Source organism: Podospora pseudopauciseta, chromosome 3 (assembly GCF_035222475.1).
Source record: "Podospora pseudopauciseta strain CBS 411.78 chromosome 3, whole genome shotgun sequence".
NCBI classification, from domain to species: Eukaryota; Fungi; Ascomycota; class Sordariomycetes; order Sordariales; family Podosporaceae; genus Podospora; species Podospora pseudopauciseta.
Window position 1 is genome coordinate 1,771,049 of NC_085893.1, and position 26,027 is coordinate 1,797,075.

At 53.9% G+C, this 26,027-nt stretch overlaps 11 protein-coding genes across 11 annotated transcripts; 5 read left to right on the forward strand and 6 right to left on the reverse strand.

Moving 5' to 3' along the window:
- Positions 1 to 70: 70 nt before the first annotated feature.
- On the reverse strand, positions 71 to 1,425 carry QC763_304980 (uncharacterized protein). Its single transcript, XM_062910947.1, has 2 exons — positions 817 to 1,425; positions 71 to 758 (listed from the first exon to the last, which is right to left on the reverse strand). Exons 1-2 carry the CDS (start codon positions 1,005 to 1,007, stop codon positions 122 to 124), a joined length of 828 nt encoding a protein of 275 aa, XP_062766934.1. The 5' UTR covers positions 1,008 to 1,425; the 3' UTR covers positions 71 to 121.
- A 787-nt stretch (positions 1,426 to 2,212) lies between these two features.
- On the forward strand, positions 2,213 to 3,299 carry QC763_0052480 (uncharacterized protein; the record flags this gene model as incomplete). The annotated part of the gene is made up of 3 exons (XM_062905777.1): positions 2,213 to 2,437; positions 2,497 to 2,916; positions 3,050 to 3,299. The coding sequence occupies 3 exons, from the start codon at positions 2,213 to 2,215 to the stop codon at positions 3,224 to 3,226; spliced, it is 822 nt and encodes a 273-aa protein (XP_062766935.1). The 3' UTR covers positions 3,227 to 3,299.
- QC763_0052490 (uncharacterized protein) lies at positions 3,073 to 3,429 on the reverse strand (the record flags this gene model as incomplete). Its single annotated transcript, XM_062905778.1, has 2 exons — positions 3,073 to 3,294; positions 3,412 to 3,429. The coding sequence occupies 2 exons, from the start codon at positions 3,427 to 3,429 to the stop codon at positions 3,073 to 3,075; spliced, it is 240 nt and encodes a 79-aa protein (XP_062766936.1).
- A 633-nt stretch (positions 3,430 to 4,062) lies between these two features.
- On the reverse strand, positions 4,063 to 6,354 carry QC763_305000 (uncharacterized protein; the record flags this gene model as incomplete). Its single annotated transcript, XM_062910948.1, has 3 exons — positions 4,063 to 4,632; positions 4,690 to 5,319; positions 5,374 to 6,354. The coding sequence occupies 3 exons, from the start codon at positions 6,352 to 6,354 to the stop codon at positions 4,063 to 4,065; spliced, it is 2,181 nt and encodes a 726-aa protein (XP_062766937.1).
- Positions 6,355 to 7,924: 1,570 nt separating this feature from the next.
- QC763_305010 (uncharacterized protein) lies at positions 7,925 to 8,491 on the reverse strand (the record flags this gene model as incomplete). Its single annotated transcript, XM_062910949.1, has 4 exons — positions 8,367 to 8,491; positions 8,102 to 8,310; positions 7,997 to 8,046; positions 7,925 to 7,944 (listed from the first exon to the last, which is right to left on the reverse strand). Exons 1-4 carry the CDS (start codon positions 8,403 to 8,405, stop codon positions 7,925 to 7,927), a joined length of 318 nt encoding a protein of 105 aa, XP_062766938.1. The 5' UTR covers positions 8,406 to 8,491.
- Positions 8,492 to 8,854: 363 nt separating this feature from the next.
- On the forward strand, positions 8,855 to 9,883 carry QC763_305020 (uncharacterized protein; the record flags this gene model as incomplete). The annotated part of the gene is made up of 1 exon (XM_062910950.1): positions 8,855 to 9,883. One exon carries the CDS (start codon positions 8,855 to 8,857, stop codon positions 9,881 to 9,883), a length of 1,029 nt encoding a protein of 342 aa, XP_062766939.1.
- Positions 9,884 to 10,698: 815 nt separating this feature from the next.
- On the reverse strand, positions 10,699 to 12,230 carry QC763_305030 (uncharacterized protein; the record flags this gene model as incomplete). The annotated part of the gene is made up of 3 exons (XM_062910951.1): positions 11,707 to 12,230; positions 11,257 to 11,600; positions 10,699 to 11,181 (listed from the first exon to the last, which is right to left on the reverse strand). Exons 1-3 carry the CDS (start codon positions 11,720 to 11,722, stop codon positions 10,699 to 10,701), a joined length of 843 nt encoding a protein of 280 aa, XP_062766940.1. The 5' UTR covers positions 11,723 to 12,230.
- Positions 12,231 to 14,928: 2,698 nt separating this feature from the next.
- Positions 14,929 to 19,335, reverse strand: QC763_305040 (uncharacterized protein; the record flags this gene model as incomplete). Its single annotated transcript, XM_062910952.1, has 1 exon — positions 14,929 to 19,335. One exon carries the CDS (start codon positions 19,333 to 19,335, stop codon positions 14,929 to 14,931), a length of 4,407 nt encoding a protein of 1,468 aa, XP_062766941.1.
- A 1,114-nt stretch (positions 19,336 to 20,449) lies between these two features.
- On the forward strand, positions 20,450 to 21,849 carry YPT31 (Rab GTPase ypt31; the record flags this gene model as incomplete). Its single annotated transcript, XM_062910953.1, has 5 exons — positions 20,450 to 20,914; positions 20,999 to 21,011; positions 21,098 to 21,487; positions 21,583 to 21,663; positions 21,719 to 21,849. The coding sequence occupies exons 1-5, from the start codon at positions 20,894 to 20,896 to the stop codon at positions 21,847 to 21,849; spliced, it is 636 nt and encodes a 211-aa protein (XP_062766942.1). The 5' UTR covers positions 20,450 to 20,893.
- Positions 21,850 to 22,662: 813 nt separating this feature from the next.
- BRX1 (Ribosome biogenesis protein brx1) lies at positions 22,663 to 23,763 on the forward strand (the record flags this gene model as incomplete). The annotated part of the gene is made up of 3 exons (XM_062910954.1): positions 22,663 to 22,808; positions 22,885 to 23,102; positions 23,162 to 23,763. The coding sequence occupies 3 exons, from the start codon at positions 22,663 to 22,665 to the stop codon at positions 23,761 to 23,763; spliced, it is 966 nt and encodes a 321-aa protein (XP_062766943.1).
- A 707-nt stretch (positions 23,764 to 24,470) lies between these two features.
- On the forward strand, positions 24,471 to 25,859 carry QC763_305070 (uncharacterized protein; the record flags this gene model as incomplete). Its single annotated transcript, XM_062910955.1, has 2 exons — positions 24,471 to 25,348; positions 25,399 to 25,859. The coding sequence occupies 2 exons, from the start codon at positions 24,471 to 24,473 to the stop codon at positions 25,679 to 25,681; spliced, it is 1,161 nt and encodes a 386-aa protein (XP_062766944.1). The 3' UTR covers positions 25,682 to 25,859.
- Between the last annotated feature and the right edge of the window lie 168 nt (positions 25,860 to 26,027).

A 26,027-nucleotide genomic window follows, 5' to 3' on the forward strand; every position in this document is an offset into this window, starting at 1 on the left:
ACCCTCCTGACAGAGGGTCTTTTCATGACGGCGTTTTTGGGGTGGGGATTAATGAAAAGATTTTTGTTCTTGTTCTTTTTCATATTTTGCCATCTCATCTTTCTGTTTACATATGCCTCGTCTACTCCAATTCCTCCAACCCAGGCGTCGGCCTTGGGCCGCCAACACTCCTCCTCTGCTCCTCGGCCCCGCTCGCCCTCCAAGCACTCAAGATCAAGTCAACAATATGCTCCACCCCGACCCCCTTCTTGACCTGCGCGAAGACCGTCGGCCCCCCCTCCCTCATCTTCCTCGCGTCCCTGTCCATGACATCCAAATCCGCGCCGACAATCTCGGCGAGATCGGTCTTGTTGACGACCAACAAGTCACTCTGTGTGATGCCGGGGCCTCCCTTCCGCGGGATCTTGTCGCCGCCGCTGACGTCGATGACGTAGATGATGTAATCGGCGAGTTCACGGGAGTAGTTAGCGGCGAGGTTGTCGCCCCCGGACTCGATGAGGAGGAGGTCGGTGTCGAATTGGGCGTGGAGGTCCTCGAGGGCGGCGAGGTTGGCCGAGATGTCCTCGCGGACGGCGGCGTGGGGGCAGCCGCCGGTCTCGATTGCGCGGATGCGGGGGGCGGGGAGGGCTTTGTTTCGGGTAAGGAACTCTGCGTCTTCGCGGGTGAAGATGTCGTTTGTTACCGCCGCGAGGGAGTAGGAAGAGCGGAGGTGGCGGGAGAGGGAGAGCATGAGGGCTGTTTTGCCTGATCCTACGGGGCTATAAAAAGGGGGTTAGTATATAGAGAGGGGGGATAAAGGGGGGATGGGAAGCGTACCCGCCGATGCCGATTGTGAAGGCGCGGTCGGCCCAGTTGCGGCCTTCGGTGATGGGCATTTCGCGGCCGTGGTAGGAGCCGGGGCCGTCGAGGATCTCGTGGGAGTGGCCGTGGTCTGCTGCGGAGAAGGAGACGGCGTGGTCGTGGGAGGCGTGGAAGTGGACGCCGTCGTGGGTGTGTTGGTGGGACATTTTGATGTTGTTGGTTTCTCACAGTTGTCACTTGGGAAAGTTGGATTGGTTGTGAAAATGAAAAAGTTTAAACTTCAATTGACTGCTCCTGCAAAAGCCGCCGTTGATATCCACCCCTCTTGGACCCTCCCCCCCCTTTTCCGTCTTGGCCTCTTTCTCCGATTTGAGGAGGAGGGAGGAGGGGTAGCTTCGGGATATCCATCCAAGATCCATGGTGGTGGTGGTGGTGGTGGTGAGGGGCATAGATAAGATAACGAGCTTGTTGTGTCATCATTCATCGTGAGGGTTACCCAATCCCTCTTCTTCCTCTTCTTCTTTCCCTTAACCCTGGACATCAAGGTTCACCACCTCCCCTTTCTCTTTTAACCTCGTCCATCTCTTGTCCAAAAAAGTAGCTTCCGTCAAGGACTCCGTGAAGGATTCAACATGCATTCACTTTCCTCTTGGCAAAAGGGAGTTTTCCGATCACATTTCGCAAGAAATGTGCTCATTCATGCTCCTACCTGCTTGCTGCTTCCCTTCCGAAATATGCAAGCAGCATCATGCAAGCAGCATCATGCAAGGTGTAGGCATGCAAGGTGTAGGCATGCAGGATGTAGGGGGATATATATATATATATATATGTGTGTGTGTGTGTGTGTGTAACCATCGTGAGAAAACCTGCTCTTTCTCTCTCTACTGCCCCCCTGCAACACAGCTCACAATCCAGGTACTGGGGATGCTTACTCAGACGTCGGTTGGTAGTTAGGGAACGACTCAAGTGCGAACTGGATAGTTTGTTATAATAACGGCGAGTTCGAGCCAGCCAATCGTGGCGTTGGGTAATGTCCGATAGACTGTGTACGCGCGGGTTCGTACCCTCACCGTTGGAAACGTTGCCTATTGAATGATGTAGGCCGTCAGGTGAAGGTCTTTTTTTATTGATTTTTTTGACGGACCATCTCTTTCCGTGGAGAGTTTCTTGTTTGTTAGTGAAGAAGAAGCTGAGGAGAGCTACAAGGGGAAGGAAGGGTTTCATCGAGAGTTGTGTGTATAAAAGGCGGCATCTTCTTCTCACACTGGCATCCCAGGTTTTCTTTTCACGCTGGATCTAACTTGTCTACTGCGGACTGATTGGTTTTCAAGAAACTGATCTCTCATCGACCACTGGGGGAAAAGAAAAACTTCATCTTTTGTTTGGGAGAACACTCTCACACCTCTTCAAAATGAAGCCCAACTCATCCCTCATCGGACTTCTCACCACCCTCTTACTCACCTCTTCAGTCCTCGCCTCCCCACAACACGGCAAAGCAAAAGGAAAAGGCAACCCCCTCCCCATCCCCATCACCCCCCCCTCAGAAGAACCCCCAACCCACTACGGCGTCCTCCTCATCCGCGCCTTCCAACCGCTAGACATCTACGGCCCCCTCGACACCCTCCAACTCCTAGCCGTAAGCCCCCCCTCCCCTTTCTTCCCCCTTTCCCATCCCACTAACTAACCTCCCCCTAGCACAACCGCCACCTAACCCTCACCCTCCTCTCCCGCACCCTTCTCCCCGTAACCTCCGAGCCCGCCTCGGCAATGATGAACACCCACAGATCCACCTTCTGGCCCACCATCTCCCCAACCCACACCCTCACCTCCCCCCCATCCAACCTCCAAGTCCTCATCATCCCCGGCGGCCCCGGCGCCCGATCCCCCGACCTCGGCCCCGAAATAGCCTTCATCCGCTCTGTCTTCCCCAAGCTCCAATACCTAATCACAATATGCACCGGCTCCGGCATCGCCGCCCAATCCGGCGTCCTCGACGGCCGCCGCGCGACGACCAACAAGGCGGCCTGGAATTCCATGACGGCCATGGGGCCAAAGGTGAAATGGGTCGCGCCCGCGAGGTGGGTTGAAGATGGCAAGGTTTGGAGCAGCAGTGGTGTAAGTTGTCCCCCGCCTCAAAACATCATCATGCAGGAAAAAAAAAAACCAAACAAACCAAAAAAAAAAAAAAAAAAAAAAAAAAAAAAGGGAAAAAAGATTGACAATGATACCCTTACGGGAAAAAAAACAGGTCACGGCAGGAATAGATCTCATCTACGAGTTCATCAAGCAGAAATACCCCAATGGTACGGCACTGACAAAAAGATTCGGCGAGGTCACCGAGTACGAGCCCGAAACTGACTGGAGAGCTGACCCCTGGAGCGAGAGGTTCAATGTTACTGTTCCTGTTCCTGAGCCTCTGGTGTAGAGGGCTGAGTTGGGTTCGAGTCTGAAATTGACAAGTTGGAGGAGAAAGGCAAGCGGGCGAGCGTGAATCTGTTGTTTTGCCATGATCGTTAGTAATTATTATCTTTGACGAGTTGAAATCAGCATTACATGAGGTACCTAAAACTGCCATTCTACACATGTCATCATGACAACAGAGCAGCATACATAAGAATAAGAGCTCATTAAGGATTGACTATGGGTTTGTATCTATTTGTTACATGGACAAGGCCAAGTTAATCCATTGCAGGCCATGCATCTGCTGAGCATCAACAACAACACGTCCATCCAGGACTAAAAAGAAAAGGCAGTCTCCCGTCATTATCCTCCACAACTTCCCCCTTCTTTTTTGTTCTTGTACCCCCACATTTGTCAAACCTTGCTCCCCAAGAAAATGATTTCTCACAGTTATATTTGAATGAAAACGATTGCCAGGCGCGGCCCACCCCGAGGGTTTGGTAGGTCGCTGTCCCCATTAGATCGGACAGAACAGATTCCCCCGTCCCCTTTAAAGAAGGTTGCAAAGCCGCAAACCGTTGATGTCGCAAAACACTAATCATGAAGTGTCCAAAGCACTCGAACGGGCAGTAGCCTCCCGAGCGTAGGATGTCGGGTGATCTCTAAGATTAGCTGCTGGCGAAGATGTTGGGTGAAGAACCGAGACGAATATGGTGTGGGTCAACTCGTCGAAAGAACGATTACGAAAATCATGGTCGTAATACAGAAAAGAAAAAAAAAAAAGACACGAATGGACTCGGACGATGAATGTGGCCGAGAGAAGAGGAAAAAGAAATGCTTCTTCAGATCGCGGATCAAATCTTAGCGGTACGCGGCACCACCACCGCCACCACCACCGCCACCACCACCACCACCACCTCCATAGGGGCGACTAGGACGAATGGCCGCCATGGAGGAGGGACCAACACCAGGACCAGGCCGGGTGGCGACGGCGTGGTTGGTGCAGAGCATGCCGACACGGGAACCAAACTTGGAGCCACGGAGAGACACCATGTGCTTGCGAATATGAGCGGCGACAATCTCGCGATGCTGGGGGTTGGCGTGCGTCAAGATGTACTGGATGAGATAGTTACCGTACTGATCGCTGGCGATGTCGATTAGGGGAATGCGGGGACGTTCATGCCGGCCCTCGCAGACACGGTCAAGATAGCGGCCCAGAAACTCGGGGCCACCAATCTTCAGACACTTCTCGACCACCTTGGACGCAAACTGGTCCATGCTGTACTCGGCGGCATATCGAATGACATGGTCGATGGCTCGGCTGCGGTCAGCTGGGGCGCCATGCTCGCAGATGTGCTGGATGCACCAGTTGCCAAACTGGCCGTGAGCGACAATGTCGATATTGGCAAGCACCTCCTCAATGCAAGGACGCTGTAGACATCCATGTTAGCGATCGCCAGCACCGCAGAGCAACATGACAGCACAAACCTTGTCCTCCTCCAAACAATTCTCAAAGATGTTCTGCACAACCAAACTACCCGTCTCGCCCAAGGCAACCTCGTGCCACATGCCGCGCAGCGACTCGTTGACATACTTCATGATCTGGGGAGGAGACTCGGTCCAACGCAGCTCGAACAGCTTCTGCCAGACGTGGCAAGCATAACGGTGAATGACCGTCTCGGGAATCCGGCGCAGCAGCTCGTGAACCATGATGGCCTTGTACTCCTCGGGCACCGAATCGAAGGCCTTCTGAACCACATGGCAGCCAAAGGGGTCCATCGAGAGATTCAGAGTGTTTCCGCGAATCGCCTCGGCAATCTTGACCACCTGTTCCGGGGTGCCATGCTCAAAGCAACGCTGCACCAAGAAGTTGCCGAACCGGTTGACCATCAAGGGGTAGGCCTGGGCAACAATCGCCTCCACGATGTCGTACTTTTGGTCAGGGGTGCCGACCTTGAGCTTTTGCTGCAGAAAGATGGAGGCTTGCTGGTCATTGTTGCACACAATCTTGTCGACGATGTACTTCCAGTCGCAAGTGACGTTGCGGTCAAGAAGGCGGCGATAGTTGAGAGGCTCGGTCGTGGCAGAGACGTAGGTCTGGCCTTCGCTGGAAATGGACTGCAATTCAAGCGTCAGTATGATGCTTCAAGCAATAGCCCGTTTGAAGCTCACCTCAGTCTTTCCCCAGGGTCCCTGGGAAGAGGAGGTGAACTCGGTGGCATGGGGTGAGAGTGGAGACCCAACCTGTTGCTGCGGGTAGGGGGGATACATCCCCAAGCCCATGCCGCCGGCCATGGGGGCCTGATTGCCGTAGGGATAGCTGAGAGCGGTGCTGTCATAGGGGCCAGCATTCATGTTGAAGCCGCCGCTGTAGTTGGACGAGGGAGCGTAGCGGCTGTCATAGCGATTGGTGCGGCGTCCCATGGGCCTCATCATCTCCTGGTCAGGCGGAGCTCGATCCTGGCGATACACCTCCAGGCCTGTGTGGTTGTATGAGGTTTCGTACCCTGCGGTGGGAGCGCGGGGATCGGTCCAGGGAGTCGCCTGGGGCGCACCTGACACGGCGGTGGTCTGGGGGAACTGACTGGGATAAGAAGGCTGCTTGTTCCAGATACCGCGAGCGCGGCTCATGCCTCCTGTCGACATGGGCTCGGGAATCTCGGCGCGGGCATCGTCGGGAACAAGCCAGCCCGGCTCGCGAAGATAAGGCAGCTTGGCGGAGCTGCCGCAAGTCGGACCTCCCGAGAGAGCCCGAGCAATCGGGGAGACAGCGCCGGTAATCGACGAGGCAAAGTCGGATTCGACGATACCAAGAGCTGGGGTGACGCGCCCACTCTCAAGACCGTAGCGGTTCTGCGACTCGAGGCGTGAGATGTGGTTGTGAGCTTGAGCGAGCTCGAGCTTCAAACGCAAAACCTCCTCGGTGCTGGCCTGCGTCTCGTTCTGGGCGGCGCTGGCAGGTCGAGTGGTGGGGGCAGTTTGCGACGAAGGGAAGCCATCCGTGGCGGGCGTGATGGGCAGAGAGCTGCAGGACGACTGGTGGTCCAGGGCTCTGGTGTGCACAGCATCCTCGTCCGAAGCCTTGCGCATGTCGCTCTGATGCTGCAAGATGGCAGACTGCTGCTCGGAAATCTTGGCGTAGAGTTTCTCCATGGGGTATGAGTCGGACGGAGGCGGCTCGTGTTTGATCTTCACCTTCTGTTATGATCAGTCCAATCTTTGACAGGAGAGTTGAGTGGCAGCACCAACCTTTGGATAGCTCTGGTTGGCCAGCTTCGAGGTGCTGAGGGCGCTGACGTTCTTCTTGAGGGAGACGGGAAGGGAGCTGCCGTCCTGTTGCAGAGCGGGTCAGAAACTTATCCATTGCCTGTCTGTGCAGCGAGTGAATGCGGAGGGGCAATGCCTGAGATGAGTGGGCCGCAAACTCGTCAGAGTTTTTGGAGTTTTCATCGTGGGAGCAGCTCTTGGAAGCCTGGGTACGTCGCTCCGTGGGAGAGCCGCTCATGGCTGCGGTCGACATGGTCCAGAACCCGATGGTGGCGGTGCGGGATTAGACAGAGCCGACGATTCAAATTACTTGATCCAATGTGATCTGACAAGGTGAGAATATGGTCCAGGTGTACCTAGCAAAAAAGAAGAAGTAGATGGCAGTTGATGGTTTGTGGTGAAAAGGCAGAGAGGCCAGATGGCGGAGGAGTAAGTAGAGCAGACGGTCGGGCAGTCTGCCGCTCCACCACCGACGAGGCAGACGCGAATCTTCCGCTGGGCAGGTGAGGCGACCTGGTCGAAGGGAAGGTGCGGACCGGGTTGAGATAAAAAGTTAGCCCGTCGGGACCGAGATCTGGTTTTGATCGATGATTGCCTCTGCGGTGGTGCGCCGAAGGTTCGTCCTCGATCAAGAACCTTTTATAAAACGTGGCCGAGATGCTGGAGATGCGTGGTAAAGAGCGTAGTTGAGTCGGGCTTGGTCGTATAGGGGAGGTGGAAGCCCAGGGAAAGCCGTTGTTTGGTGTAGGAGGAAAGAACAACAGCAGGGGGCGGCTGGCCGATTCTACAGACAGGACAGATGAGGGAGCCAGTTACCGTCTCGTCTGAAGGCTGGAATCGGCGGAGCAGTGGAGGACCGGCGAACGGAGCAGGCTTGAGTCTCACATGTAGCATCTCAACATCAGACGGCAGCTCAAGGGGAAGGGACGACTGCTTACCGGGCAGCCAATGACCGGACGACCCGGCCGAATGGGTGGCCACAGCGTCGGTAACTGTGGGAAAGGGTAGGGAGGGATATGGCGGAAGGGACCCGTGGACGTGACTGCCTCGATAGCCGTCAGCGACGAGGCAAGGCACACGATTGGAGGTTTCCAGTTTCATCACCTCGCTCAGAGGTATCACGTCGATGCGTTGAGCATGTAAATCATCCGATCTGCTACATTGACGCTGTAACGGCAATGTTGCTTTTGCTGGGTAAGCAGCTTCAGTGCCGTCGGCAGACAGTAATATGCAGCAACAAAAGCAGGGGGAAATGATGGGTTGAGCCCAACCGTACAGAACATGATCAAAGGCAAGAAAAGGCCACAATACCTGGCTGGGAACGCAAGCAACACAGCCACGACTCCAGCACCGAGAATGGTAATATGTTCCAAAAACCCGGGTATATTTTTTTTACCTTCTTCTATACAGTAGTAATACACATGAGATCGTGGGCATCGTCCGTCGCTCCAAGCAATCATTTTTTCTTCTTGTGATCTGTGTACGGTTAGCATGCTGACCTTCCGCCGCAGCACCCAGACCAACATACCGGGAGCAGAGTTCTTCTTCTTGGGCGCACCCTTCCCGCGCGCTTTCAGACTGCGACATGTCAGACCACACAAGCACCCCAGCTATCCCAATGCCGAAAACCCACAGAGAAACATGTTCGAAACGGTCCAGCTCCTTCTCGTCGTCAACCAAGAGGTGAAGATCCCTGAACTCGGCCTGGAACTCCTGCATGGTCCATATCCTTCGTGGGTAGTATCCGGCGAGGGCGGGGCCCTTGAGGCGCTGTCTCAAGATCTTGTTGCCGGCGCGGATGCCGTCGGGGTTGAAGGTGGTTTCGAAGAGCTTGCAGCGAGCCTGGGGAGTCGGGGTTAGCGACCGAGGTTGACGGGTGGATAGCAGAGTGTTCTCACCTCCATGAGCTGCAGTAACCTCGCGCGTGGGACCGACATCTTGCCGTTACGTGGACGATTTGTCGCAATTCGAGCCGCTCTCTTCGAGAGTCGACGACGCTTGACGTTGAGAGATCTTTGGCGATAAGTGTGGGCCCGCCAATCACAGAGGCGGTAAGAGTGGGGCGGCAGATACCCTTGTCTGCAGCGCCAAGATATCTTTCCATCAACCTTCCCGCTACCCTTGGGACTTCTTTCAAAAGCAGGATAGTTTCATCAACCTCGACTTTCACAGCGACGGCAGCGTTTTCTGCTGAGGAAATCTCATTTTCTGCTTGTAAGCCGCTCATCTCACAACGTTGATTCTTTGGCCGCCACGAACATCGATCCTAGCGCGCATTGCCTGACTCTCAAAGCAGACATCAAGGTTCTCTTCACCAGCAAACACCTCCCTTTCTCACCTAGAACCTTTTCACATCTCAATCAGCAACCCCCACCACACACACAAAATGTCCAAAAGAAAAGCGCCCGCCGCCACCAGCCCGCCCACAATCCAGGACACCTCCGCCCGCGCCCCCAAACGCCAAAAACCATCTTCCTCCTCCTCCTCCTCAGCGCCGACCCCCTCCATCTCGGCCCCAGAATTCTCCCCCATAACCCTCTGTACAAAATGGACAACCCCCACCCTCCCCTCCCACCTCCCCCCCTTGCCCCCCATCCTCTCCCCTACCCTCGAAACCGCAGCGCTCACCCACTCCGGGCAAAAAAAATCCCCCTCCGACCTCTCCTACGAGCGCCTAGAATGGATAGGCGACGTCTACCTCGAGCTCATCGCCTCGGAACTCATCTTCGCCACCTTCCCCTCCATCCCCGAAGGTGAAATGTCCCGCCGTCGCGAGCTCCTCATCCGCAACTCAACCCTCTCCGCCTTTTCGGTCCGGTACGGCCTTGACAAGAGAGCAAACTTCCCCAGCGAGTTCAATCTGACAGGCAGACCGAACGGCAGCACGGCCCACGCCAAAAAGAAGGAGAAGGCCCTGGCGGATATTTTTGAGGCGTATGTCGGGGGGGTGATAAGGTCTGATCTTGTCAATGGGTACAAAAATGCTGTGGTTTGGTTGAAGGCGTTGTGGGGACCGTTGTTGAAGGCGGAGATCAAGGTTGAGGAGGGCGGGGGACGGATGATCGACAAGGAGCAGAATCCGAAGGTGAGGCTGGAGCAGCTGATCGGGGCCAGTTGTGTCAGGATTGAGTACAAGGATTTGCCTGGGACGGGGGAGAGGTTTGTGGATAAGCAGCCGCAGTTTGGGATTGGCGTGTATTTCACGGGGTGGGGGGAGGATAATCTTTTGCTGGGGGAGGCGTGGGATTTTGGCAAGAAGAGTGCCGGGCACAGGGCGGCGGAGAAGGCTTGTGGGCATCCGATGGTGGTGGGGAGGTTGGTGGAGAGGAAGAGGGCTTATATGGCCAAGAGGGCCATTGAGAGGACGACGGAGGAGGAGGAGGGGAAGGAGGAGGAGGGGAAGGAGGAGGAGTGATTGGGGAAAGAGGTGTGTTGTGTGCGAAGGGTTCATTCATGGTCATACACGTGAAGTGTGCCTACTGGCGATGACACGATGTGGATGCATGAAGTAATTTGATACCGCCAGAGAACCAATTCGTTTCCAAAATTCATTGTTTGTCATAAACGCATCACAATAACCACCCGCCGGTATCAAGTTATCTAAGTGTATCTAAACATATGTGCAAAGGGAATGTGTTTGTTGGCAAAAGAATGTGAGAGCATCTTTTCGGCTCCTGTGGTGTGTGGTGGTGTGCGCGTCTGTTGCTGTGACAGCGTGCCATTTTCAGGCAGCCTTTCTGTTGCTGCATTGCAGGTGTACTTCCGGGTTTTTGTGGAGGTTGGAACTGAGGCGGGCGTGTTGTTGTTTCCATCAGATTTGATGGGCGAATGTTTTGAAGCCGTACATAAGATGGCCACGATGGCTTGACTGAAGTGTGCCTGCCTGCTCAGGAGATCCCTACTTTCTCGTCTGGGAGAAGGATTGGGGGATCACTGGCTTTGGAGGGTCGTCCGTCGTGGCTTTTGGTGTAGTATGATCGGGTTTGGTATAGGGGGCTTGGGCTGGGCCCCTGTCTCGATGGATGTCCGCTTGATGATGATGCCCTTGACGCTTGTGTTGAGGGCTCGTTTGGCGCTGCTGTCGGCCGGCAGCTGTAGGTAGCAAGCTGCCGTGGGCTGATCTATATCGTCCATCCAGAAGGCAGGGCCCAGAAGGAGTTACGTCTCATCCCTCGCAATACCGGTCCTGTGTTCCCAGCAGCAAGAGACCGTCTCTTGAAACCCCCCTCCTCATCTCGAAGGCAGTATCTTCCGAGCATACTCCCTCCCCAACCTGAACAACCCCCTCACGTGATCCTCGAACCTCCTGTCCTTCCTCTTCCTCATCCAAACAAGCAGCAGAACAAGCAGAAGCAGATCAACAGTAAAATGCTTCACCGCCCCCCAAAACCCCCAGCTCACCCACGCCCCCAACCCCCTATCCTTCTTCGTCCTCCACTCCCTTCCCGTAGCAATCTGCTCCCTCAACGCGGCGATTTCAGCCGACAACCTCACAATCGCCCGCTCCATCCTTTTGGACCGTTTATCGCTCCTCCCCCTAAACCCCCCCTCATTCTCCTCCCCATCCTCCCCGGCCAGCTCCACCATCCTGGCCTCGCTCTCATCCGGCTCGCTCATAGGACTTATAACCCTCATCGGCTGTTCCTCCACCCTCCCTCCACCAAACCGTCTGATGACCTGCGTAAAGCCCGCCAGCCCCCCTCGCCCCTTACCCTGCTGCTGCCCCCCGTTCCCCCCCTCCCCCATTGAACTCCCCCCCTCCTCAGAACTAGGCTCATTACTCCTGACCTGATTCCACACAAACTCCAGCTCATTCACCAACTCAAGCGCATTGGGCGTATTAGCATACCTATGCATCGTCTCGATCAACGCCTCGACGTAGCGGCGTTTTGCCTCCGTCCGCGACAATCCCGTCTGTGACTTCCAAGCATCCCACTTGTCTTGCTCCCGCGCGAGTTCTTCTGGGTTGGGGAAGGAGGACGAGGTTGGTCGCTCCATCACGCCGTCGACGTCGCCTTCCATTGCTTGTTTGTAGAGGCCGTAGAGGCGCATCCGGTCGGTCGGTGGGGGGCGGGAGGCGCCGGTTTTGGGGATTTTTTTGACGGTGGCGAGCGCGTGGACGAAGACGCGGTCTGTGGCAGAGGTTGTAAGTGGGTGCGTGTATTTGGGGCGGGAGGTGGGAGGTTGTTGATGTGGTGGTGATGGCGGAGAGGGGGGGGGGGAGGGAGGAGGACATACCGACTGAGTCTGACATGTTGAACTATGATACTTGCCCCGCCTATCTGGCGAGGTGAGGAGGACGAGGACGAGGACGAGGAGGGGGATAAGGAGGAGGAAGGAGGAGGAGGGGGATGAGGATAAGGATAGGCAGAGGAAGGTTGAGGGTTGTGAAAGGGTGATGGATAATCTCGAACGATCGGATGCGTTGGCAATGGGGACGTTTATCGGAGTTGGGTTGAGGATCCAAAGGGTCGGCGCATGTGTGGCTGGCTGAATTGATGGTATGGTATGGCGGCGTGGCTGGGGGTTGTTATGGTGTCGTCAACACGCACAGCAACAAGAAGAAAAGACCAACAACAGACATTGGGCCCTAGTATTATTATTCCATCTGTCTTCTGCGCCAAGTTATGGAACCAAAAAGTGTATTAAATGAGCTGTTCTCGTTTTGGTGATGCCATGTTCGTGTTTCCCCACATTGTGTTAATTGGGTATATTTGCTGGAGACGAGACACATCCCATCCATCAACAGCGGCAAACTTGACAGGTGGGTGAGTGGTTTTGCCTCGGCACGCCGGGCACGGGTCGCGCGAGCGCAAAAACGTTCCGCGAACCAAAGGGGATCCACTTCCCCACAGAGAAAACCCCTGGAAAACAAACCCGGGGAAGATCTTTCAGTGGGCTCAGGCATGTGATTGATATCCGTGCCTTACTTTGCCCAACCACAACCATACCCATTCATTTCCTTTGTTTTTATGCTTTGTGCTTCTGGAAAACGAAACGGAACCCTTGAAAAAATAGTCCAACCGTGTCCCTACTTTAGGCCAGTCGATCGGTTTAGTGGTGTTGTTCGCATAACCGGTGGTGGTGTTTGGGGTTAGATGGTCCGCGGATGGTGACCGTGCCAATGATGCGAGTTCCGAAGGTGTGTCCTGTAAGTCAGAGATGGGCCAGGGGTCTATCGGTGAATCAACCTAACCCATCGCTTACCCCGGATTAAGCTGTCCATGATGTTTGACATGGCTACATGCCTTGGTATATATCTGCATGTAATCTCCGATGACAACACACATGGCATTCAGCGTCTATGTAAGACTTGACCGGCAGCATGTGAAGTGCCCAACGCGAGTCTGAAAAAGACTCCGCGTTTTGATTGCTGTGTGAGAGCTTTACAATCATGTCTTCATCACTTGGCCTCCACGCAGTGAGAACTTTACATGTACATCCCATGAGTTACAATCTATCTATTTCACACCCAACACACAACAGCTAATCCCACACTCCCAACCCCTTTGCTCCTCCCCTTCCACAAAGTTGAGAACGAAATCAAACTAAGCTAACCCACAAGAAAGAAAGACTGAACGCACGTATATAAACCCCCCTCCCCATCCTCCTCCACCTTCAAGTCCAGAAAAAGTCTCCTACTAACTCGTCCAGTCCTCTTCCAACAAACCCAACACAGATCTGATGCGCACCACCCTAAACCGTACACCATGTTCCCCCGCTCTGGAGAAAGCAAGGCAACCTTGAAAGCAAGCTTTTTATCGCCTCAACCCTTCCAGCCGCCAAAATCTCTTCCCTCACAGACCATGCTTTTCTCTTCCCTCTTGCCTCGTCCAACTTTCTGATATCAAATGCTGAAAATGCTCCCCAAATCATACTCAGTATGCGTACAATAACTGACAAGTAAAACTCCGCCATGGTCCTCGATACCATCCGTAAGCGGCGCTCAAAACAGCTCTCACCCACCTCACATCAGTCTCTCCCTCTCTCTCACACCCCCTCCAGTCCCACTCAGCAACCCCCTCAGATAACTCTCCCAACCTCCTTCTCTCCCCCAGCCTGATTCTCCTCACATCACTACCCGACAATCCGCTCTCCCTCCTTGCCCTCCCTCGCAGCAGCAGCCTTCAAAGAGCAAACAGTAGGTCGTGAATATGCGCGTGGTGTCAGACGTGGCATGGTTGGGATCGGTGAATACCTCTCGCCCAGCGAAGTGTTTTCACCCTGCTCCTAAGAAGGCCTCGCCTTGTTGGTTCCGGCACGCTTCCCGGTCTTCGTGGTGGTCTTGGGAGCAGGGGCGCTGCCGCTGGTCGATGTTGAAGACGGAGGCTTCAGTGTCTTGCGCCGTTTGGCGTCGCTGGGCCGAAGAGGAGGGATCGTGGTGCTTTCTTCGCCAGCTTGGCTTGTAACTGTGCCGCCGACCTTTCGGTATGGGGGAACTGCTGTATTGAAGAGCCTGGGGACGGAAGCCGCGGTGGGAGTTGCCGTCGGGGGTCTCATGCCGGGGGTGTTGTGCTGCGAGATGGGCGTCCTGGGCTGTGATGTGGGAGTCGTCGTTGCGGGCCTTGCACCCGGGACTTTTGGCACCGGAATAGGCGTTGCTGATGTTTTTGGGGGCTTCGAGGTTGAAGATCTGGACGGCAATGCAGACGCTTTGCCCTGTGCTTTAGGCCGTGAATCCGCTGCTGTCTTGGCCAAAACTGGCAACGCCTTGATCATCGTTGAAGTTGAAGGCTTGCTAGCCGAGGAGACCGTCTCTTCCCCCCTGATTGCCATGCTAGCAGTCTCAGACGTCCGCCGCTTCTTCAGTCTGTGGGACTCGGGCGCTGGAATGGTACTAGGTGTATCATCCTCCCCGCTTACGACGATCGAATCCCCTGAAGCCGAATCTGGTATTCGAGGCCGCTTACTACGACCGGCAACCGAACCCACCGTCATCGTCTTCGATTTAGCAGCAGGCTCCTCAGAAGGGACTGTCTTTTTCAATGCCCGAGACGCTGGCGGTGGTGAGGAGATGCGCATTCTAGAAAATGCCGCGCTGGAAGGTGTATTTTCAGCATTGTAATCTGGAAGCTGGATCTCGCCCATAGCAGCGGTCGGCTGTGGGGTTCCCGAGTTTTTCAGTATTGACTTCAACGGGGTGCTGAGTCTGTTGATCAATCTCATCGGTATCGGCATACCCAACGGGGTTAAGGCACGTGTCGTTGAAGGCTCAGCTGGTGCCATTGAAGGCTCAGTGAGTGTCGTCAAAGTCACAGCTGGTGGCTCCTGCAACATCGGAGGGGGCACGCTGCTTTGATGGTAGGAAGAGCTGGCGGCAGTCCGCGAGACTGTAATGGGTGACTGTCCATACGTAGATGGCTGCGGTTGAGCATTCCCATCACCTTTGGCTGCACTTCCCCCGACGCCTCCACCGGCCTCAGTCCACGCCGGCCAACGTGGGGTTAGCGGTCCCAAGTCCTAAGCAGAGCCGACTGTTGATCCCTTGTGTTGACCGATGCTGAGTGCACCAAAGATGTTTCGCCATGAATCGACCGTTATGTGTGAAAAGCCACGCCCCTCCTCCTCCTGGTCCTTGTACCACTCCGTGGTAGGTCGAAACCGATACTTCATGTACTGTGAGCGTCGCCCATACCTGTTGCGCCAGAGGCGGGCTTCTTCAAAGAGCCTGTTGATACACTTGGATGGGAGCCCGTCATCCGACAAGGGCCGCCCTGTAGCGCGAGGTGGGTGGAAAATGATGCGGGCGTCTTCCTCATCCGATGTCTCAGAATCCCGGATACCCATCTCCACATCGTCCTGGTCAGTAACTGGATCCGTGGCGAGCTTCACCCTTTTGAATCCTTTATTGGGTCTCAACATGCTGATACGCGGCGCGGGAATAAGTTTCTTAAACTGGAACTCGGTGCCCAAGGCTTGGAGAAATAGAGCCACCACATCAATGTCGTGCGGAGATTGGCATTCTTCCGGGACCATGTAACCCCCAAGCCACACATCAGTCAACCTGGTGCCGGGATTCCTTTCCCCTGTATGCTCCCGTACATGCTTGATCAGTTGACGCTGCATGAACGTAAGCTCGCCCTCGGTGGGCTGACGGTCTCCAAACCTCCTTGGGGCCGCAGGATCCCAGATGATAAGCTCGGCGTCTGTCCATGGTCTCTTAAACGCATCACGTGGCCGATAAAAGACGAGCCAGGGGTGTCGTTTTGGCGTGCGGTCGTCAGGCTTGTTGTCGGGGTCCCACTCGTCGGGGATGGTATAGAAGAAACCGACATAGGTATTGAACCGCGTGATCCCATTCCTTCCTCCCCATGGAAAACCCCATTTGAACCAGCTCGAGATGGTGTTCCAGTGCAGTGTAAAATCTTCGTAATGATCGCCCATGTCGCTATCGGACCATGAAACTGGAAACCCGAACAAGATCCAGAGACTGGAATTCCATTCCCTTGGCCCCACATCTTTCAGCATCTCAGCAAGTGAGTGCTGTGATATGCGACTAAAGCACTCGCTGGAGACCTCGTGCATTGCGAAGGCCTGATACACAGAAGCAGGGGCTGCAGAAGAGGAGGCGGCTGGTGCTATACCTGCGCTCTCAGCAACAGCGTGGGCTTGTCCGGATTGCTCGGCCTGCGTGTTGCGAACACGGTAGTGCTCCAAGGTGCCCTTCAACACGTAGTCTGAGTCATTGATGGTGCGGCTGGTGTACGTTGGAACGGCGATTTCTCGCTCGCCTCTTTCAGACCGACGCGCTGTTATGGAGTCGTCTGTACCAAGAACGTAGAAGTGGCGGAACTGATCCAATCGCAGTGTTGACCAGTACCCAAACCAGTTGACGAGGCTTTGCTCGTCATTGGGGTCGATCTTGTCAATAGCATAGACCAGCGTGGCGCTCTCCTCGTTGTCACCAACAGGCGGGAGTTTTCGACATCTCAGGTCGTCCAGCTCATAGGCCTTTATAGCGGCAATAAACCGGCTCTCGCAATCTTCCTTGCTTAAACCTTTCAAGTTTTCAAGAATGGCAAGATTGGCCGTGCTCTCCATCGCTGCTGGAGAGGCTAGCAGCTTGGCTCGATCATGCTCCTTCTCCTCAGCCAAGTCCCTGAGGTAGGCTGCAAAGTCCCATGCGGTAACAAGACGACATGTTGTGGATTTGGCAAAGTACATCAGAAACCAGTCGATGATTTCGAGGGCTCGAGTTGGTTCCGCTACCAGAAAGCTTGGGGTCAATAATATGGCCGCCCCCAGGGGAAACAAGCGCGTGAGCTGGAGTTGGCCGGGAGGCACCACAGAACTTTCTTCCAACAGCGAAGTTGTTGATGGATACATCGGAAGCTTGCTCATCGGCTCTGTAAAGCACCAAAACTGATCATCTCGGCCAAGTAAGAGATGTCGCAGATTCGGGAGCCTGTGCAAAGTCCACGCCATCAACTCATGTACGATGACCACACCCGCTGTCTCTTCTGAGCTGAGCTTTCTCTGGAAGGCATACCAGCTCCCAGGATGGTCGCTTGTGAAGATACAGCAGTTGGGCTCACATGCACGGAGCCAGTGAAATAGCAAGAGACGAACTTCCATCTTTGAGTCAGGAAATGCCAGGAAGAAGTTATGTGTCGATGCGGGCTTCAAGCTGGTTGGTAGCAGCCTCTGGTAGTCAAAACCGAAGAACTTTTCCATGATCAGTTGCCGATTTGATGACTCCTTGCCAGCGCCAGGCGGCTTGGGTGGCACATCCCGGGGTGGCGGCAGCAGGGCTAGGAGGGGCTCGCGTGGTGTAAATATGTAGTAGAAGAGCTCAAATTCAGATGGACCTGACGCTGGAAGCCCCCTGAGCTGAACGGCATTCCATTCTTCACACTTTGACGGGTATATGAGAATGCTGTAGTCTGGCTGAGCACAAAGCAGTCCCATAATGCCGGCTCGTAAAGAACTCGCCACATTTTGTAGCCTTTGTTGGTCGGTATTAGAACTTAAGCCGCCAAAGGCCAAGCCAGTTTTAACCATTGAGTGCAGTGCGGTAGCTACCGACGTAGCAAGGCAACTGTTGTCAAAGTCCAAGCTCTCCGTGGCTAGAAACCTTGCATACAGCTCATCACGAGTCCCATCAGGTAACCCGTTGAAAGTTGTTTGAATACATTTGGACCCAGGCTGGGGCTTGCCAAACCTAACCCGCTTTTCTGAACAGGTATTGCGTTGGGGTATGATGGTAACTGTTGGCTCAGGAGCAGACAATGTGGGAGGTGGGGTAGGAGGCTGAGCAGCGAGAGATGCTGCAGGCCGTGGAGTGGCCTCAACTTGATCTTTTTGCACAAGAGTATTATCGTCCAAGTCCATGGGATCCGGCTCACGGAATTCGATGACGCTGTTCACGTCGTCATCCCATCTCACCGACTTCCGCTTTTTCAAAGGGGGCCTTGAGATTGGTGCCGTGTGTGCTTGTGGTGATGACGGCAGGCATGCTGAAGGCAGTGGCAGGCCCGCTGAGGCTGGTGCTGGGTCAATTGTTCTTGGTGAGATTCCTGCCGACGTCGCTGTGAGGCCTGCTGAGGTTGCCGGCACTAGGCCTGTCGAGATCGGTGCAAGGCCGGTCCGACTGGAGGAAATGGGTGCTGTTATGTCTTCTGGGTCCGACTCCAGCTCCATCGAATAGTTGCCAACAAAAAGGCTGTCGTCTTCCGGTAGATCCGTCGGTTGTGCAGTTTCCTTGGACATCTTTCTCGCTGCAGCAGGCCCCTCGGTCAGGGGGAAGAGGGCCACCTTTGAAGGGTCAGGGGCAATGTCTTCCCTCGCACGGCTACGAAGTTCGGCCAATCTCCCAAGATGCATGTTGCTGAAGGGCTTGGGGTCTTTTGCGGGATTGGACATAACCTCCTCAATGACAGGCCGTGGTTTCCTTACTTTACCGCCAGTAAAGATGTTCCCCGCCTTGCTTTGGACGGTCTTTTGGGTCGACTTGCGGGCCGTTGTCTTTTGGCCCGACGGCGCTCTTATGCTAGATGCGGCACCCCTGGAACCGAGGTTTGATTCCTTGGTCTTTGATTTTGACGGGCCGCTCATATCGTCTTTACTTGCTTTTCTTGCAGTTCCCTCGTATCCAGTGGTCGACGGAGCTGTAGCCTGCCGTTTCTTTGTGGAAGATGATATCAGTGGGTCGGAGGTCGCTGCAGGTTTGGCTAGTTTGCCTGGGAGGCTTGCTGGCCTATCCATGTTTGGTTTTGACAAGGTCGAGGACTTCAGAGGCTTGGACTTTGTTGGCGATTTGGGAGCAGTGGTTTTAATAGGCCTTGCCACGCCCTTCTTATACATCGAGGTCGAAGATGGTTTTCGTGCCTTGGGTGGTTTGGGCCGAGGGGCCGACACTTCCACAACATCGCCATCCTCACTCGCCTCATCACTACTCGACTCATCTTCTGGAATAGCACTTGACTTGGACGATGATGCTGGCAAAGGCTCGGTCAAGGGAAGACCCAGCCGGGCGCGCTTCGCATTACGAAGATTGTGCCTTTCTCTTTTCTCCCGCTCCTTTTGTTGTTGAACTGCAAAGTACCTGTCGACATCAAAAGGCTTCTCTTCTCCAGCTTCTTGCTTGGCCTTGGTCTCAGCCCACTGGGCAATCATATCATCACCAAAAATCTCTGCAGGCTCCCAAGTGCTGTCCCAGAACGGATCAAACCGGGTAGCATCCCACTGAACGAGATAGTACATGATTCCGTTTTGGTTTGGGCGTTCAGCCAGAATCGATTCGACGACATACTCCTCGTCGTCGGGGGGAGGGATTGTGGATGTCAATGAGATGGCATCATCATCGCTCTCAGCCGGGCCGTCGTCCAGCTTCGATGGCCAACTCTCCACGAGGATATTCTTGAACATGGTGGGCAAGTGCTGTTGGATAGGCAGGGGCGGTTGGTGCTGGCATCAATGGTCGATGCCCGAAGGCTCTTGACCATGCACCACCCGGTGGAGCTAGTTCTGGCAATTTATTTGGGCCAGATATGTGCGTGGTGTGAGATGCTACACTCAAGTTGGCATTTGATGCAGACTGTAAGGTGGGTGATGGTGTTTGAAGTTCGGCTCAACTCACCAGGAGAATCGATTGATCGGACGATAGGTCGGTTCGATGTGCTGTGATATGGGATGATTTATTTCCACGCACCGTGAAACAAATGATGCCCCACGAAGGTTTCCTTTGATTCGTTTGCTGTTCACTGAAGCAGATGTGAGATGAAGTTGAGAAGCAACCTCAGGAGTGTGAACCAATGAGGCCTGAGTCCCACTAAATAATTGCTAGGGGTTGGTTGCTGGGTGAAGCTGCCCCACCATCACAAGTATCACCAAACAGGCAAGAACGGCCCTTCAGTATCAACCCCGCTCTTCAATCGGATCAGGATTTGGGTATTGCCCTCAGGAGAGGCAGGAAAGGGCCACCCAAGGCAGCGGGAATTGGCAGCTTGAGGTGTTGCCTCAGCAATGGCCCGGTCATCGACGCCAAGAACAGCTTCGCTCTGTCTTGCAGGGTTCTTTTGTTGAATGTCATTGTAGGAGAGACCACAATAGCTCATGCCGCAGCAGTAAAGCCTCTTGGACAGCTGAATAATGTTTTTGATGGAGAAATAGCCAACGCGCAGATCCAATATCAAGAGACTAGAGCCTTGAGCTCTCACAGCATAGGTTGATGTGTTTGGGTCTCTGAAAAGTGGACACTGGCCTCAATTTTTGAGTTGGCTAGTGGCCGCCTCGCACCACAAAAACACCGAAAAAGCTTAATTATAACACTTGCAAGTTCTCGCTTTTTGTGATGCTGTCAGCCTTGATATTTGTCTTTGCACATCAACCATGTCGTCGGTATCTGGACGTGGGGAGAGCCGATGCTACCCTTGTAAGTTCAAGCTTCAGCACGTGACATCCCCTTTGCAGTGCATGGTTCAAGTTTGAAGACCCTGGCTTGTCCAAGTCCCGAGAATGACAAGTGCACTGGACTCCGCTACGGATTTGACAGAGAGATGCTGTGTCTTTGAACAAAGTATTGAGAGCCGGACCTTTATTCAGGTTGTCCCGTCACTTTTCCGACAGACCTCCGGACAACCAAAAGAACCTAGAAGGGCCAAAGATAGACGGCAGCAAAGCCCGCTATCAGCCATCCTAAAACAGGCGCCGAACACCGCCACTTGTTCGTCAGCTGGGGCGCTCGACCAACTGCTGGACCGAGACCCACTGGCCTGAGCCGCACCGCCCTGCCCCCATTGACTCCTGGACGCTGCTTGCCTGGGCGTTTGAACCTGGTATTTGGCATCTGGCTGGCTTTGGCATTCCGTCTTTGTGCACTTGCATCAACGAATCCAGCTTCGACCCATCGACCGAGACAACCTCCCCGGCACATTTCAGATTCCAAGAAACCACAAGCACCCTCACCTCTCACCTCATCGCAGCCATGGCCAACGACGAGTACGATGTAAGCCTTTCTCCCCCCGAACCTCGTGCCTGGGAACCCCTTGATGGACATTGCGCTGACGAGACCCTCTTTCCGGTCGATTAGTTCCTCTTCAAAGGTGCTTACCAACCTACCTTTCTACCTCCCCCGACCGCGCCCGCGCAACAACAAGACACATTCGCTGATGCTGACCTTTTGCTACAGTGGTGTTGATTGGAGACTCTGGTGTCGGAAAGTCCAACCTGCTCAGCCGGTTCACCCGCAATGAGTTCAACCTAGACTCCAAGTCGACCATCGGCGTCGAGTTCGCCACGAGATCGATCCAGGTCGACAACAAGACCATCAAGGCTCAGATTTGGGATACTGCCGGTCAGGAGCGGTATCGCGCCATCACTTCTGCCTACTACCGCGGCGCTGTCGGCGCTCTCCTCGTCTACGATATCAGCAAGAACATCACCTACGAGAACGTAACCCGGTGGCTCAAGGAGCTGCGGGATCATGCCGACAGCAACATTGTCATCATGCTGGTGGGAAACAAGAGCGATTTGCGACACCTCAGAGCTGTTCCTACAGATGATGCCAAGAACTTTGCGGGTATGTTTGCGACGCCTCCTGAGAATAATATGGGTGCCTGGGATGCGCCGGACATGGACTGACGTATGCTTTTTTTTCTGTTTCTTTTTTTGCAGCCGAGAACCACCTCTCTTTTATCGAGACTTCGGCCCTCGATGCGACCAACGTTGAGCTTGCTTTCCAAAACATCTTGACCGGTACGTCATACCTGACCTTTTTGCACAACGACATACACTGATAGTCTGGCTCCAGAGATCTACAACATCGTATCGACCAAGAGTTTCGCCGAGGAGGACGGCAAGAAGTTCGACCCAAGGGAGGGCGGCACAAACATCACGCTGAGCCAGGAAGGGCCAAAGGGGGAGTCCAAGGGTTGCTGTTAATAGTGGGCGGATATGATGATTACATGGCGTCACTTTATGTCTGATATGAACGGGGATGGGGATTCTTATGGCCATGGGGAGAGGATATGGATCTTGCTAAGCCTCCCGGGGATGCGTTCTACTAGCTTGTTTTTGTTGTCTACTGCTTTTACATACCTTTGCTGGTTGTTGGGATTTCTACAAATGGGTTTTCCGTTTTCCTTCGACCATCATTCAGGCATGGTTTTACGAGGCAGTTAGCTGATTGAACTGGGATAATACATTTTACTACCACTTACCACATTGTGATGTCTTGCGTCACCGGGTCATTGTATCAAGACATTTTCTCTGCGGCCGAGACGTAGGCCAACTTCGGACGCCCCTTTGTGCAAAGGCATCATTCAAAATACTTTTTTTCGTACCCTTTCTTCATCTCATTTTTTTTTAGTTTCGTTTCATGTTCCAGGCACGCGCAAGGTCCAAAAGTCGGGTCTTGGCTTCTCGACCTTCACAAGCAGCGGCGGCGAGGCCCCAGTGGCTCCTTGCTCCATACAGGAGTACCCCTCGCTCACCGCCTTGCACCAGGCGACGCTAAGATAAGCCTTATCTGGGGTGGGGCTGCGAATCAGTGGACGAACTTTTTTTTGTTGGCTTGCTGTAGTGCCAATTGATGCTGCAGGCGACTGGCATCAACAGGAACAATAACTTTTTTTTTTTTTTGGACAAGAACTTTGCGACCAACGACAAACAACTCCCCACCCCGCCACCACCATCTACTTTGACGAAGGACGTTTGATACCCGAAATCGAGACGAGCAAAGAGAAAAAAACGAGGATGGCAGCTGTTTACAAATCGCTGGCCAAGACCAGCAGCAAGGCTGACAAGATGGATATCGATGAGGATTCAAAGAGCAGCGGTAACGGGGTCAGAAAAAACAAGCAGAGGGTGTTGATCCTTTCCTCCAGAGGCGTTACCCATAGGTTTGTTACACTTTTGCGCAAAAGAAGAAGAAGAGGAGCGGGAGGGTTGGCTAACGGGGGATGAATGAATGCGTAGACACCGACATCTTCTCAACGACCTGGCGGCTATGCTCCCCCACGGAAGGAAAGACGTCAAGTTTGACTCCAAGTCAAATTTGTACCAGCTGAACGAGCTGGCGGAGCTGTACAACTGCAACAATGTCATGTTTTTTGAGGCGCGCAAGGGGAAGGATTTGTATATGTGGTTCAGCAAGGTTCCTAATGGGCCGACGATTAAGTTTCATGCTCAGAATTGTGAGTTCTGCAGACATTGGTTAGTAGAGGAAGGAGAACTGACAGTATAACTTGCGCAGTGCACACAATGGAGGAACTCCACTTCCAAGGCAACTGCCTCAAGGGCTCGCGACCGATCCTCTCGTTTGACGCCACCTTTGAGACGGAACCGCACCTCCAGGTCATCAAGGAGGTGTTTACACACATGTTTGGCGTGCCCGAGGGCGCGCGCAAGTCCAAGCCGTTTGTTGATCACGTCATGGGGTTCAGCGTGGCGGATGGCAAGATTTGGATTCGCAACTATGAGATTCGGGAGGTGGCCAAGACGAAGGGGGATGATGGTGACGAGGAAGAGGAGGGTGCCACCAGCAAAAAGTCAAAGAAGGGCGGGCTCGACAGCAAGGAGACGGACATCAGCTTGATTGAGATTGGCCCGAGATTTGTCCTGACGCCGATTATCATCCAGGAGGGCGCTTTTGGCGGGCCGATTATTTACGAGAACAAGAGGTTCATCTCGCCGAACCATGTGCGGGCGGAGCTGAGGAAGAGCAAGGCGAGCAGGCATGTGGCGAGGCAGGAGCAGACGAGGGATAATCTGGCGAGGAAAAGGAAGTTGGGGTTGGAGAATGGGGAGGCGTTTAAGGACAAGAGTGGGCTTGATACCCGGGAGTTGTTTGCTTAGAGGAGGGGGGTGCTTTTCTATGGGTTTCTGTACACAATGGCCATATCAAAATGGTCTCAAAGATGACAAGCGACGCCCTAGTCCCTGTGGTGAGCGGGTTGGTGTTGTAATTACCGGAGTGAAAGATGGTAAATTACTGTAATTGGCAGGGGGCTGCGGTAACGGTTACACTGGAGGCGCGGTTGAGTGACGTGCTGAGAGCTAATGTTGGGAAATGATAAACATTGGTCGCCCTCCTCCCTCGAGCGTGTGGTTTCGTGTTTTTTTTCATTTTTTTTCCCACTTTTTAGTGTGATATTTGAAGAGGAAACACCGAAAATTGAACATTGGCATCCGAAACGGTGCGATCATGGCGTTTATACACCTTTATTGGCCGTCAACGGCGGCTACGATGCGGAACGGTGATGTTGTCACCACCACCACCAACACCAGCAGCGATGCTGATATTACTCTCACTTTTGATAGCCCCAAGGGAGGGGTGGTTGTGCTTTGAGGATATCTGTTTGTCTTGCACGCCTCTGTGTTTTCAGGGGGGGCGGGGGGCGGGTGTGTGTGTTTCTTTTTCCCGTTGTATATCACTTGAGAGCGAGGAGTTTCTACCGAGATCTAGATTATCACCTACACTAAAGGTTTACATAAATCGCCCAGATATCCGAAATGGTGGGTTCATCCCCAGGCAACATCTCCGGTGCGGTTGCTAACACAAGATGAAGCTCTTCTCACAAATCGTCAGCCAATCAACGCCCATGGCTGCGCCTGTTGTTGAGACGGGACAGCAACGCCTCAAAGGGAGATTAGTCCTGGACGAGCTACCTGTCGAGATTGTTGTCGAGATTGCGACCAATCTCGACTTTGAGGGGTTCGGTAGCATGTTGGGTGTCAGCAGCTTCATGAGGTGCATCTTACAGAAATATTGGAGGTATATCCTGTCTTCCATCATCGAACGGGAGTTCACGCCTGTGGGGTTGTTCTTTCGGGCATTTGAAACGGGTGAGGTAACTGGGGTTGGGAATAGGTCTGCGAGGGAGTGGTTGGGACGGTTGACGGGGGTTGGGGGTGGCCGTGATGGGAGGGATAGGGAGATGGACCGTATCATGAACTTTTGCCGGGGCGTCAAACTCTGGGAGGCGGAATTCCAACGGTTCAGATTCTACGATTGTGATGTTGGGGAGATGAGGTTGATGAATGGGAGGGAAAGGGAGCGGTTTAGGAGGGGGTTGTTTATTTGGGATTGGTTTGCGAGGGTGCATCATGCTGGACGGCAGACCCGACGGACGGCGGAGCCGGTGGCGTTTATGAGGAGGTTTTCCACTACGGAACTACATGAGTTGAATGATGTCTGGGAGACGGTTTGGGCTGCGGTGGGGAGGGAGGTTTGTCCTTCTGTTACGGCGGTTATGGAGGTGATTGGGGATAGGTCGCTGGCAGAGGGGATTGGGTGGGGGGATGGGGAGGAGAATAGGCAGATTTTGGGGACGGTGATGAAATTGGGGCCGGGGGATTTGCTGAGGTTGTTGGTGGGGGGAGGAGGGAGGATTGGGGGGAGGGAGGGGTTGGTTAGGTGGATCAGGTTGAGTGAGCCTTGGTGAGTTGATCTTTATAGTGATGCTGTGGGATGTGTGTTGACAAGAACAGGATTGAGGATACTACCGAGGCGTTGAGCATGGCTGTCTTGAGTGTGAGGCATGAGAGGGAGAAGATGATGGGGATGGAGAGGTCGCCTTTTCCGGTGGAGGGGTTCCCTGGGAGGTACGGAGGTGTGCTTGATCATGAGATGGAGGAGAGTGAGGAGCTGAGGGTGGTTCATGGTGCTGATGGGGGGAGGGAGGGGCCTTATTCCGGGCGATATATACGTGGCAGTGGGATTTTTCTTATTGGGGGCGTCAGGGTTGGCAAACTGGTTGCGGGTACGGATTGAGAATGGATTGGTGTAGCTGGGGTTATAGAACAGGACGAGATTCGTTGGTCTCTTGGTGATCAGCTTCAGTCGAGTTGTTGATGTGGGGTATCTGGTGCTTTCAGTGAAGTGATAAAATATATCTTAACACACAATGAACCCAGAAAACCCAAGAATATCATGATTTCAGTTACTCGGCGATAGCATCTGTGTTGGCCACTTCGCAATGTGTGGTGAACCTGTGGCGGCCCCACCATAGGAGGCCATAAAAGCCAAATTTGAGAGCTCGCTCTTTCCCTACAGTGAACCCTGCAGCGCAATAGATTGGTTAAGGTGTCTATCATGGAGATTTTTAGTTTGATCAAAA